At 52.9% G+C, this 13,626-nt stretch overlaps 1 protein-coding gene across 1 annotated transcript; it reads left to right on the plus strand.

Moving 5' to 3' along the window:
• Positions 1 to 4,854: 4,854 nt before the first annotated feature.
• CLDN2 (claudin 2) lies at positions 4,855 to 9,258 on the plus strand. The gene has a single exon (XM_063141848.1). The coding sequence runs from the start codon at positions 5,009 to 5,011 to the stop codon at positions 5,699 to 5,701; it is 693 nt and encodes a 230-aa protein (XP_062997918.1). The 5' UTR covers positions 4,855 to 5,008; the 3' UTR covers positions 5,702 to 9,258.
• The last annotated feature ends 4,368 nt before the right edge of the window (positions 9,259 to 13,626 follow it).

The raw sequence follows: 13,626 nt of genomic DNA on the forward strand, positions 1-13,626 counted from the left end.
TTGAGAGAGTGATTTTGGAGTATTATGTATGAGAGAACCTGCACTGATAAAGCCATTGAAGAATGGTTTATTATCCAACAACAACTTATTAACTGTAATTAATAAAGCTTTCTTTGTGTATAAAATCGTACACCTGCTGCTCTTGGCTACATAAGGAGGTAATAAAGGAAGAGTTACAAGGTTATAAAGTCTGTGTGTCCTCACAGAGAGAGGATGGACTAAAAGATTAGGCTTGAGCCTTAAAGGTCCTGGTGGCAGCGAAACCCAACGTGCCTGAGAGAAGGTGGTTCCTGATGCTGGATCAGACCAAGGGTCCATCTAGTCCAGCACTCTGTTCACACAGGGGCCAACCAGCCATCGGCCAGGGACCAAGAAGGCAGGACATGGTGCAACAGCACCCTCCCACCCATGTTCCCCAGCAACCGGTGCACACAGGCTTATTGCCTTGAATACTGTAGGTAGCACACAACCATCAGAGCTAGTAGCCATTGATAGCCTCCAAGCACCCTGGAGCACTCCAAGCACTCCTGCCATCATTCTCCGTGATGGAAGTCTTGGGTGGCCACCATCTTTCAAAGAACCAGATTTATGGGCTAGTTGACATAATTACCAAGCTGCCCCGGAGTGGGAAAAGGACTGGAAGAAGCAGCAACTGTGAAACGGCTCACTTGCCTTCCCCTGCAAGGGCTTGTTCCTCTCCTGCCATCATACCTCCCTCTGTCTAGTACACTGTGAATGCCAGCAGCCTCCTTGCCCCTGACACACACACCCAACTCTGCCTGCCTGTCCTGTGAAGTCACATCCCGAAGCTACGCCAGCACTAAAGAGAAACACCACGAGAGCCAAAGCACAGCTACCCACCCAAATATCCGACAGTTCTACTATTTAGCTCCAGCAACATGATAGATGCCAAACTGTCCATTGGTGAGGTAGGGATGCTCGTAGAAGTACCGACTGAAGCAATTTCTGGGACGGGAGCAGCCCACATGCAACCTCCCGTCATGGCGAAAACGCTGACGGACGCAGTCTTAAGATGACACACCTGCTCACAGGACCAGGGAACTGCAAGCCCACGGAATGATCCTCTGCGGGGTGACATCACCTCATGTCTCGGGACCGTTGTTCCAATAGGAAGCGGCTGCTGTCTGAGTCAGCTGCTGCTGTTCCTGCTGCACAAACCAGATTTATTTTGCAGGGTTCTTGTTTCATTAGCAAGAAAAAGGCCCGTCCGGCATTGCTGGGGGCCTGCTTGCTTCCCGCAGCCTTTCTCGGCATCCAGCCTCATCTTTTTCTTTCCTTTCCTTTTATTATGTATGGTCCAGAACTGTCAAAAGAGAGCTCAACCAGGCTGCGCCAGCCATCGCTGTGGGTTTCATTCCCAATACCTGAGAAGTCGTTCGCAGCGGCTGCAACTGCCTCTCCCAGGATTTCTCTTTCCTATCCTGGGTTGTGTAAGAACTGGACTGCAGAGTTGCCCTGTTTTCAGCCATGCTGTTCCTTCCCCAGCTGCCCTTTGGTACTCCCACCCCTCCGTCACTAGGAAGTCATCAAGACACCATCGAGGGCTCCTTTAGACCCAGTGCTGACCCTACATTCCACCTTGTTTTTCCTCTTTGCTGTTCTCTGAATCATCTCCACTTTGGTTTCCTCCTTTCTTAAAATGTGGGGCCTGGTCTAGACCTAGAACTCAGCTGACACTGAGCCAGGACAAGAGGGCCATGGGTCCAACCTCCTGTTGGTCACCCATCATCTAATACTCAGAGATATACTCAAGATAGGAGCAGAGGAAGCTGCCTTATACTGGGTCAGAACCCCCTTGCTCAATCCAGCCCAGTTGCTGGGGAACATGGGTGGGAGGGTGCTGTTGCACGATGGGTCTCTGGTCGACAGCGGGTTTGCCACTGTGGGTCCATTCAGAAGACACCTTAAGACAGCTTTAGCCATGGTGAATAAGACATTTTGCTTTATTGACCATGGTTAAAGCCATGGTTTAAGGTGTCTTCTGAACACAGCCTGGCTTTCTGGCTTAACCACCATGGCTAAAGCCATGGTTTAAGGTGTCTTCTGAATGGGGCCTGTGTGAACAGAGTGATGGACTAGATGGACCCTCGGTCTGATCCAGCATGGCACTTGTGTTCTTATGTTGTTGACACTGACCGGTGATGATTCTCCAGGTTTTCAGGCAGGATTGTTCCTGGAGAAGCTGTCAGGGATTGAACCAAGGACCTTCTGCAAGCAAAGCAGGAACTCCACCCCTGAGCCACGCATCCTCCTCTACTCAGTTTTGCTAGGATGGCTGGCAGCTGTTGACAGACTCACTGCCCTACAGGAACAAGTTGCATCTCTCTGTGAGCAGAGGGCTGCTGCTGAGCATGCCACAAATATTATGGAACTTGGATGTTAGCCCCAAAGGCTGGACAGTTTGCCACCCTTGAAGCAAACTTACACCTTGTTTTTGATACACACACACACACACACACACACACACACACACACACACACACACACACATCAAACAAGCACACATACACAAGGCCATGCGAGGTCTTTTCATGAGCAAACCTTCTAGCACTGGCAAATGAATATCCCTAAGGAGCATCTCCCCAAGAGATCAGGGGCTGTTGTTCATTCACCTTCCGTTTCCCAAAGACTCTAGATGGAGCCGTCTACACGCACCCCTTCCTCCTCCTTCTTCCCAGCCCGGCGGTGTTCAGTGCCGCTAAAAGACATGTAATCAAGGGGGAGGGGGTGCCAGGGGAAAGGCACCCGGGCTCCTCAATCTTTTATAGCCCTTAAAGGGTTTAATTCTGATCTGGACTAAGCCTCTGACCCAAGCAACGATTTGCGGATGGATTTGGCAAAGCTGCAGTGAACAATCAGAAAGCCCGTCACCCTCGGGCCCAGCCCTCCGCACCCCTCCCCCCTGCTCCCAGAAGGGACCTCATCCACGGCTTATCGATATCCGACCCACATCAGTCAAGGCTCCTCCGCACAGCCAAGAAGCTGCAACTCTGGGGCTACCACGGTAAGCATCCCATGGTGTGCCATGTGCCTCCCACTTCTTTGTCCCTTCCCAGATCCCTCTGCCTTGCCCTGGACTCCCCTGCATCATGCCCTGAACTGAAAGTGAGTGGGGAACCTGACCGACTTGTTTCTGACCTGGCTGCCAGCTGCCTGGGCAAGGTTTCACAGAGGCCTTTCAAAGGACGCTCCAGAAATAGCCCTTCTTCCGCCTACTCGGCTTCTGGGCCTCCTTCTGGCACCTGAGGGGAGAATCAAGCCGGCCGTGAGAGGGAACAAGAGCGCAAGGTGTGCAGACGGCCTGCCTGCCTTAGAGGCCTTTAGAAAGGAATTAATGATGGAGGAGGATGAAGTGGTTCCATGGCTGATAGGCATTGTGGCTAGATAGAGCCTCCATGTTCAGAAGCAGGGTACCATTGAGTACCAGTCAATAGAGGAGGAGGAGGAGGAGGAGGAGGAGGAGGAAGGCTGCCTTCAAGCACTACCTGTGGGCTTCCCATTGGGGCTGTCGGCTGGCCACTCTCAGATACTGGAGCAACTGGGCCTGCAAATCTGTCCCAGCAGGGCACGTCTTAAGTCTTCATTAGCCGTGATAGATAAGAATGGATCCTCCGTGTTTAGAGGCAGCTGCCTCAGACTATCAGATGCTAGGGGTGTGTGACTGGGAGGCCTTTTGTCTTCACATGCTGCTGCTGCTTGTGGGTTTCCTGGAGGCATCTTGCTGTCCACTGTCCTGGGGTGGGTGGGCAGGAGTCTGAGCTCAAAGGACCACCATGGCCTGATCCAGCAGGGCTCAGCATAGGCTCTTAGGACAGTGCTACTGGTGGCTCCCTTCAGACTGGGGGTGAGGAGAGACCACCAGGGACAGTGTGGCTAACATCAGAATCCAGATCTCTGGCGGGGGCCACTTACTGCTCCCACAGGAGCCTGCTCAACAGGGAAGAAGAGGAGGGAGATAGAAGAGAGGGGAATAAAACTGTGGCTGTTCCCTGTTGTTCAAGGACCAAACCCCAGACCTGAAGAGATGGGCAAGGAAACATGGAGGGGGGGAAGGGAGAGGAGAGGAGAGAAGGAAGAGAGACATCTTACAAGGGATCCTGGCTGGAACCACTAGAAGCCCCAATTCAGACACTTGCCATAACTTGCTTGAGGAGGAGGAGAAGCCAGGCCACCACGTCTGGTTGGTACCGAAAGCAACAGCGTTGGCCAAATCAGACACCCAAGAATGTCTTCATGACACCTGCATTTCTCCACCGCCATGAAAAGTCATGCTTCTGTTGTCTGGAGACCAATATGTTAACTTCCAGCTTTCCTGAAATCTGTACCCAAGGGCCAAACTCAATGTGGCACGAATTGTGTGCATGCCGTTCAGAGGGATTCCTCCTCCTCCATCCTGGAGGGAAAAGAGCCAGGAAGAACCAAGGAAGGACCACCCCAATCACGGTCTGGCTTGGGTTCATCAAGAGCATGGCCCACTCCAGCTGCCCAATCCACCCACCCCTCTGCCCCCCCCCCAGCAGTTGTCAGGCGCTGACCCCAGTACAAAGTGGGAAGGGGATGATTCCGTGAGTCAACACCCATCCCAGTCCTCTCCCGGGGGTTTTGCATCACTTCTTGTTCAAAGGAACAGAGATGGCTGTATTTCTCTCCACCTTTTATCATCACTGGTGGGTTTCCTACCGTTTTGAAGTGCAACTTACACAGATAATGGGGCAGCGGGGGTGGAGGGCAAAAGTGCACCTGGCATTTTTCAGAAGCCACTGGTCAATCATTAAGCCGGCCTGGCTTCCTCTCTCCCAGATAACCTTTTCTCCCTCTTGCTCCAGCCTACACAAGGACCAACAGGCAGGACCTGGGAGGGCCGTCTGCACCAGCTGCGGGACGGAGGAGGAGGCCACTCCTTGAGAAAAGAGCCGGTGAGACCAACAAGGAGGTGCAAGCCATAGGCCAGAGAGCAGGAGGCAAGAGAAGGCCCTGGGGAGAGGGCATGGCCTCGGTCGGCCTGCAGCTTGTGGGCTACCTGCTGGGCCTGCTGGGCCTACTGGGGGCCTTGGTGGCCATGCTGCTGCCCACCTGGCGGACCGGCTCCTACATTGGCTCCAGCATCGTCACGGCGGTGGGCTTCTCCAAAGGCCTGTGGATGGAGTGCGCCTCCTACAGCACGGGCATCACCCAGTGCGACGTCTACAGCTCCCTGCTGGGCCTGCCCACCGACCTGCAGGTGGCCCAGGCGCTCATGTCCACGTCCGTGGCGGTCTCCCTGCTGGCCTCGGCCATCTGCGTGGTGGGCATGAGGTGCACCATCTTCTCCCAGGGCTCCCCGGCCAAGGACAGGGTGGCTGTGATTGGGGGGGCGGCCTTCATCCTGGGGGGGCTGCTCTGCTTCATCCCCGTCGTGTGGAACCTCCACGCGGTGCTGCGTGACTTCTACGACCCCGTCGTCCCAGACAGCATGAAGTTTGAGATTGGGGACGCCTTGTACCTGGGCATATTCTCCTCCCTGGTCTCCCTCATCGGGGGCTTCATCCTTTGTGCCTCCTGCCCACCCCGGGACCCACAAGCCACCTACTACAGCCCGTACCACACTCGAGCTGCGATGAGCAGGAGTCCCCCAGCAGCTGCTCCCTCTCCAAAGACTAAGACCGAGTTCAGCGCTTACAACCTGACCGGCTACGTGTAACGGCTGGTGGACTCTGCAAGGCTGCCCGGGGATACCTGTGCAGTGACTCCAGGCTCACTTGGATGCACTGAGCAGGTAAGGAGGCAGGGCAGCTTCTTCTCTTCCCCTGCCCCTCATTCTTTGACCTCGACACCGCTTGCCGCTCAAGCCCCCGCCCCCGTTTCTCCCGAACCTGCCAATGACGCCTTGGCGTGGCCTCCTTCGCCACCCACCTGAGGGCTGCAGCAGCCTCCTTGAGGACCTCAGAGCTGAATCTGTTCCGATGAAAGCCTTCCCACCTGCTGAAGGACCCAGCAAGGCGCTCGCGGACCACCTCTCCAAGACATCAAGTTGTTGGTCGTCAGTGTGGAGATAAGATACCGGCTGGCCAAGTCCCAGGGGTCACCTTCGTATGCACGTGGGCGTGGGTCTGCGGGGCCCCTGCGTGTCCCCAACACAAGACATTGAGTGGGGGTGGGTGGCACTGAAAAAGAGGGAGACTGGGGGGGGTGCATGGGATGACGGACAGAACTGTGACTCTGGGAGGGAGAGGCCTGCAGGGATCCAGTCAGGGGGAAGGAAAGAGAAGAGCTGGGCTCCTGGCCTCTGCGAAAGCCCACGAAAAACACCGCAGGTCTGATGGCGCAGCAGAAAACCCAGCCCCAGAGTACATGCTGGGGGATCAGCAAGGTGGCCTCTCCTCAGATGGACACTCACAGCACTTGGCAGACACTACTCCCCCACACCGCTGTTAGCTGGCTGTGGTGGGACCCCAGGAGGCTTCCCCTGTGGCACAGGCCCAAGAGGAGAAGGGGGCCACGCAGCCCAGTCCGTCCAGCCCCTGCTCAGGCCTCTGGCTTTGAAGAGCCGCACCTCTTGCCCGTGGGCGGGGAGAGGGAACACACTGACCTTGGCAGATGGAACGACTTCAAAACAAACAGCTAGGAGGGGCAGTTCTGCTGTGGAGCCCTGGGAAGAGCCCCTCTTGGGCGCGTTCAAAGGGACGTTGACGGCAGCAGGTCTAACGGCACCCACCCGTGAGGCCCAGGGCAGCAAAGCGGGACAGCAGCGAGGACGAAGGCCAAAGATAGAAGCCAACAGCCCTGGGTGCAGGGGAGAGTCCAGAACTGAGCAGCCCCACCCCACCCCACCCCCGGCCAAGTCCGTCTGTCCAAGCCTGGCAGTAGCTCTTGCTGAACTCAGCATCACGGAACCGAAAGCTGCTGCACCACAGACCCTCTGAAGTCTCCAGACCTTCCCAAAGACCAGGTTCAGGGAGAAAGAAATGCAAGGATGAGGCCAGCCGGCTGTCGAAGCTTCTCAAGGCTGTAATATTTCCCTCCCCTGCTGTCATTGCTGCCTCTTGGCACTGAAGGGGGGGGGGGGGTCCTAGGCTGGCCAGGTGCCCTCTTTGACAGAGGACAGACTTCTATTTGAAAGGCAGCCAGAGGAGTGTCCTCTATTGCAGCCCTGCCAGGGGGGGTGGAGGAAAGGAAGAAATTTGCCATGGGCCCTTGCATAGCTGGGGGGGGGGGGGCGGCGACAAGCATTTATTATGTGTGGGCATGTGTGACAGCCCCCCCAATTCCATTGCTCTGGGTCCCCAAATTCGTCTGGGTGGCACTGATTGGGAGGGCCGCCCAGTCCAAGTTCAGTTTCAAGGTAAAGGACCCTCAGCAGGGAGAGCCCAGCAGGGGCCAGCGTGTTGCCCAACCGTGGTATTAGCAGCACCTGGGCAGCAGATGGAGCAAGGCCCACGGGTCACAGCCTTGCTCACTATGGGGAAACGTACTGCTTTCCTGTTGAAATTATACCCATTATTATTCCTACATTTGCACCTACACCTATAAATTGGAAAATGCACCTTTTATGCCAATCAGTGTATACTCCTTTGGCGATCCATAAATGGCCACCTAGAGCTACCTGAGTTTCTTGCTGCTGCTGCTGCTTGTCTATTTGCTTCTAACAGGAAAAGGTTTTGAGAGGTGGTGATGGAGGAGGCAGAGGGAGATAGATGAACAACCATCCCAAGGAGGTTTCCATCACTGTTGGGCAGGGAGTCTTGCTAAACAGGTTAGCAAGAAGGTTCTCTCTCTCTCTCTCTCTCTCTCTGCCCTAGGGAACAGGAGAGGTACAGCTATGCCAGGAGAAATCCCCCAAATCTATACACGCTGATGCTTAGGCATAAGAAGCCTTTGACACACCCTGGTTAATCAGACCAAATGACTTTGTGCTGTCTAGCCAGCTACAGGCGCCTGGACACAAACAGCACATGGATGTGGTAGTCCAAGAGCCTCATTTGCTGCTGTCCCAAATACAGAAGTGTAGCGGCCCTATATTTTGGCCCAGAGCCATTCCAGGGAAATTGATATTTCCCCAGGCCTCCTTATAATAAAATTGGTTTTTACAGGGGTGGGCGTGGATGTTTTTAAGCAGTTGTAAGCCACTCTGAGCCATAAGAACATAAGAAGAGCCCTGATGCTGAATCAGACCAAGGGCCCATCTAGTCCAGCACTCTGTTCACACAGTGGCCAAGCAGCCAACAGCCAGGGATGAGCAAGCAGCACTTGTTTGAGAATCCTTGGGTAATAAGCACAGTAAAGGGTTTTCTAGAAGAGGTGCTGAGTGTATGCTCATCACTCCCTACTCAGGTTGTTTGTGGGTTCTTCAGATGGCATGATGACCACCCCTCCCCCCCAGGTTTGCTTCTGTGTCTAAAGAGCACTTTTGTTTTTTTTTGTTTTTTTTGTTTTTTTAAGAGCAGGGAAAGTGTGGCAATTAATTGTGAAAGTGAAAGAAAGCTGTATTTCTTCTTGTGTATTTGTGCTATGCCGCTATACCACAGTGCCACCTAGAGGTTATGGAATGTAAACAGCTAAACGCAATTTAAATAAACAATGTTTTTCCTAATAGAACTGTTCTAAACAGTAGACACAGATGCTTCATCATATACCATTAAATGCCATGCCTAGTCATATGTGCTGTGATGTGACTGATGCTGAGACTCACCACTCAGTGTAGCCAGCAATGCTCCATGTTCTGGCGCCCGCAGGGAAAAGCCCTCAATTGCCAGTGTAGACAAACATACTCTTTTACTAAAGTTTGTCCTGGAGCAACGCAGACTTAGGAGTTTCTCCTGTCCCACCTCTTCCTTGGACAGCTTCGTCGTTCCAAGTGAAACGGCCTAAGAGGTCATCCGAAAAGTGGCCAGTAAACTTGCAGCCCCATCTTCTGTGCCCTGTTTCATTTCATTTAGCCAGTGAATGATTGGAAGAGAATCATCTGCTTTCATAGCCTCAGCCTCATGGGCAAATGATGCACTCTGGCCTCCTTGAGCTTGGTCACCTCTTGCGATCCCCCTGCTGCCCAGGCGATCACTCACTTCCTTCCAGCCTCATCCAGTTTGACATGGATACATTCACAACCATCCCCATCTTCATCAATGCATTGATTTCCAAAGAAGCAGGAGCTATGATATGTAGGGTGACCAACTGTCAGGATTTCCCCGGATTTGTCCTGGTTTTTGTTCTTTCCATGGTGTCAGGGGGGGATTTTCTATAATTTTCAATAATGTCCTGGAATGACACACCTTCCCCTTTAAGGCTGCCATTAGCATGGCAGGAGGGAATGACATGCTTTCTTGAGGCACATCATTCTCCCACCCCGAGCTCCAATTGAGGTCTTAAAGGGGAAAGTGGGTCATTCGTGGACATTATAGAAAAGGCCCCAATTGGAGTGGATGGTGGTGGTGCAGAATGAAATCCTTTCCCCTCCTCCACTCCAATCGGGTTCTTTAAGGTGGCGGGGGAATAACATACTTTCTGCAGGACTCAGAAAGCTGCTTCCCCCCACACACACTAGGTGTCCTCTTTTTTGGTTTCCCAAATATGGTCACCCTAATGATATGTCTGTTGCAGCAAAATCTAAAAAGAGCCACGTGACAGCTTAAACACAAACCGGTTTATTACGGCAAAAGTTTCCGTGGCCTACAATTCACTTCAGCAGGTACATAAAATGTTATCATGACTTGCAGGTATAGGACTGAAACTCGAGAGATCCAGATTCTAGTCCCTACTTGGCCATGGAAGCTCACTGGGTGACTTTGGGCCAGTCATTGACTCTCAGCCTAACCTACCTCACAGGGTCGTTGTGAGGATAAAATGGAGAGGAAGATCGTGTAAGCCACTTTGGGTTCTTTGCAAGAGGAAAAGAGGTGGGATCTATATGTAACAACAAGAAAAGCAGCCTGCCTTCTTGCTTAAAATTCCCAAAGGGGGTTCGGGGGGAAATAATAGTAATAAAGTAGCAATCAGAGATAAAGCCCAATAAAGGTTAAAACACCCGTAAAGTGTGAAGAGTTCACCTCTCCCATGGCAGAGCCTTGTAATGATCTGAAGTTGTATGAAAGGCAGGCCGCTGAGCTGGTCATGAGCATGGAGGCTTCCTATGGCATAAGAACATAAGAAACGCCATGCTGGATCCAACCAAGGGTCCGTCTAGTCCAGCACTCTGTTCACACAGTGGCCAACCAGCTGTTGGCCAGGGACCAACAAAGCAGGACATGGTGCAACAGCACCCTACCACCCATGTTCCCCGGCAACTGGTGCACACAAGTAGAGCAGTATGACAATGGAACCAGTGACCTAGGGAGGTGGTGGGCTCTCCCACACTAGAGGCCTTCAAGAGGCAGCTGGACAACCATCTAGGGTGGATTCCTGCATTGAGTAGGGGGTTGGACTTGATGGCCTTGTAGGCCCCTTCCAACTCTATGATTCTGCCTTGAATACTGGAGATAGCGCACAACCATCAGGGCAATAGCAGCCCTGCTGGGCTGAGACCTTGAGCAGGCAGGCAGGCAGGCCTCAGCCTCAAAAAGTAATGGCCCCTGTCAGCCCCTGGAGTTTTTCTGCTGGGCAAGCAGAAGTCAGAGCCAAGCATTAGTCATGCTAAAGGGAACAGGATGGTGCTGAGAGCAAGGCTGTGATCAATGAAGAGGAAGGGCACAGAAGACGGCACAGAGGGTGGGAAAGCGGGGAGGGAACAGCCTGGGCTGGGCTGGACAGGGGCGGAGGAACAGCAGAAAGACTTGGCAGCATTCGCCTCCATCAATTGCAAAACAGGGATCTTCCCCATTCTCTGCCTCTCCCTGCCACCCACCCCACAAACACCTAAAGGATTTGTTAGTGGTCCAGCCTGGGGGTGCTATAATAGAGCTGAAAGAACTGTTGCAGGCACAGCAGAGGGAATGCAGGAGGAGGAACCTACGACGACAAGCAGGGCAGCCACACAGCACCTCTTTGATGCCGTTGCTACCCAGTCCTTAAGTCCAGCTCTGCACAGAGGCAATTTGCAAACAGTTGTTACTGCTGTGGGTGGGGTGGCGATACCACGTGGTTCCGTGTTGTAGCAGTGCAGTCCTGATCAGACTCTGTCCTTGCCTGCATCCATCCATCACCCCACAGCAACAAGTGCAGGAATCTTTCACTCTGGGCAAACACAAGAGGTTGAAGCCCAGTCCATGGAAGGCATCTGTGCCAGGGAAATCAGACATGGTTAAATCATAGAATCATAGAATAGCAGAGTTGGAAGGGGCCTACAAGGCCATCGAGTCCAACCCCCTGCTCAATGCAGGAATCCACCCTAAAGCATCCCTGACAGGTGGTTGTCCAGCTGCCTCTTGAAGGCCTCTAGTGTGGGAGAGCCCACAACCTCCCTAGGTAACTGATTCCACCGTTGCACTGCTCTTACAGTTAGGAAGTTTTTCCTGATGTCCAGTGGGAATCTGGCTTCCTTTAACTTGAGCCCGTTATTCCGTGTCCTGCACTCTGGGAGGATCGAGAAGAGATCCTGGCCCTCCTCTGTGTGAAAACCTTTTAAGTATTTGAAGAGTGCTATCATGTCTCCCCTCAATCTTCTCTTCTCCAGGCTAAACATGCCCAGTTCTTTCAGTCTCTGGCCAATGATACTTATTTTATCATTTATCTGTTTTATTATTGCGTTTATACCCCCCCTTTTTTTTTCTTCCAAGGAACCCGAGCTGTGTACATAATCCTCCTCCTCTCCATTTTGGAGGATGGCAACAAGGGAGAGGGCCTTTTCAGTGGTGGCCCCCCAATTATGGAATGATCTCCCCGACGAGGCTCGCCTGGCGCCAACATTGTTATCTTTTCGGTGCCAAGTTAAGACTCTCTTTTCGCAGGCAGTTAACAACATATGCTGAGTTGTTTGTTTTTTAATTGCCCCCAGAATAATTGTTTTAAAAGGATATTGTTGTTTTTATGTTCTTGATGGTTTTAAATTTTGTATACTTGTTTTTAACTTCTGTAAACCGCACAGAGAGCTTCAGCTATGGGGCGGTATATAAATGTAATTAAATAAATAATTTTTATCCTCACAACAACAATCCTGCGAAGTAGGTTGGGCTGAGAGGCTGTGACTGGCCCAAAGCTGCCCAGTGGGTTTCCATGGCTGAGTGGGGACTAGAACCCGGATCTCCCGACTCCCAGTCTGCCACTTTTGCCACTACATCACATTCGCAACCCTAATGCAGAAGGGCCTTCTCTCCTGCTGAGTCAATCTCTCCCCACAATGAACTGGAGGAGGAAGTGCAAACTGGCCGTGCTGAGCATCCATCTGGGTGATGCAGGCCCTGCTAGCTGTGGGAAGCAGGCTCTCTGGAAGGTGGGGAAATGCCACGGTCTTTTAGAACGCCCCCCTCCCAGGGGTTCTAGGTAGCTGGGGATGCAAAGGCCGGGGCTAGTGTCAGGGAGAGGGGACTGGGCATGTGGCAACAGCAGCTAGAAGCTTCACGTTGCTGCTTTCAGCCTGGCAAGTGAGAAGGAGACAGACGGAGCAGGGCCCTCTCTTTATCCCAGCAGAAACAGTGGTGGTCCCAAAATGACACTCCATCACCTCACTGGCACCGTTCAGCACTCCCAGTCATTGGCAGTCCACTGTGCAGCCCTGATTGGTCAAAGCCAGTAACGTCACGCCCCTAGCAATCATCGCTCGCCACTGGCTAGCAACGCTCAAACCGCCATCCCAAGTTGCCTGAGTGAGCGCAGCACATTTGCTCTGGGGAGGAACTCCAAGTCCCTCCACTGCCTGCCTGCCACCCCCACCCGCCCAGCAATTTTAAACTGTTTGCTCCATCCTCCAGGTTGTCTCTCACTCAGTCCCCTCGCCACTTCAGCCACATGGCCACGCTTTTCACAAAAGGTGCAGCAAGGGTATTGTTTGGGAGCCAGGCTAGTTCTACCCCACGATGATGCGGGGATAGGAGGAAGGGACTTTTTTTTCACCTGAAAGGCCCAAAGGTGCTCACAGCCAAGGTGAGCCAAGAATGCCACCCAGTGGAAAGACTTCGGTACTGCAAACCAGGTTCCCAAAGGAGATGTTTCTATAGAGGTGCCCCTAGCAAAACGCTTTTTCAGAGTAGACCCCCTTGAAGCGGCTAGAGCTTATCCATAAAAGGCCTGCTGCACCTAGAACGGGTCACGGAAGTGACTCCAGGTGTGTTTCCCCCTTGTTCCCTCCAGCCAGAGTCAGAAAGGCTAGCTAGGAGCGAAGTCGATAAATAATTTGGCGTTTGGCACAAAACTGTCCGTTTGCATCTGTGTGCGTCTGGCACAGGCGCCTGCATAAGGTGGGATCCAAGGAATACCCCTGAATAGAAGCGCCTCCCCAGTGATAATAGCAGTGAGCAGAGTGGAGCAGACGGGGCACATCCCATGGCAGGTACTATGCAAAAGCCCCTTCCACAGAGTCCTCAATCTTCAGGGGGCTGAGGGTGGGAAGGGAATCCCCCACTTCGCTCCGGGTCTTGTCTATACAACTTGTTTGTCCCACTGTAAATGCACAGGGGTGGCATTTCGCCTACATGACGTAGCCGCCAATCCACGCCCACACCGAATTTTATGACCTGAAAAACTGCAGCTTTGTGGGGT

The sequence above is a fragment of the Elgaria multicarinata genome, chromosome 15 (assembly GCF_023053635.1).
Source record: "Elgaria multicarinata webbii isolate HBS135686 ecotype San Diego chromosome 15, rElgMul1.1.pri, whole genome shotgun sequence".
Classification (NCBI taxonomy): domain Eukaryota; kingdom Metazoa; phylum Chordata; class Lepidosauria; order Squamata; family Anguidae; genus Elgaria; species Elgaria multicarinata.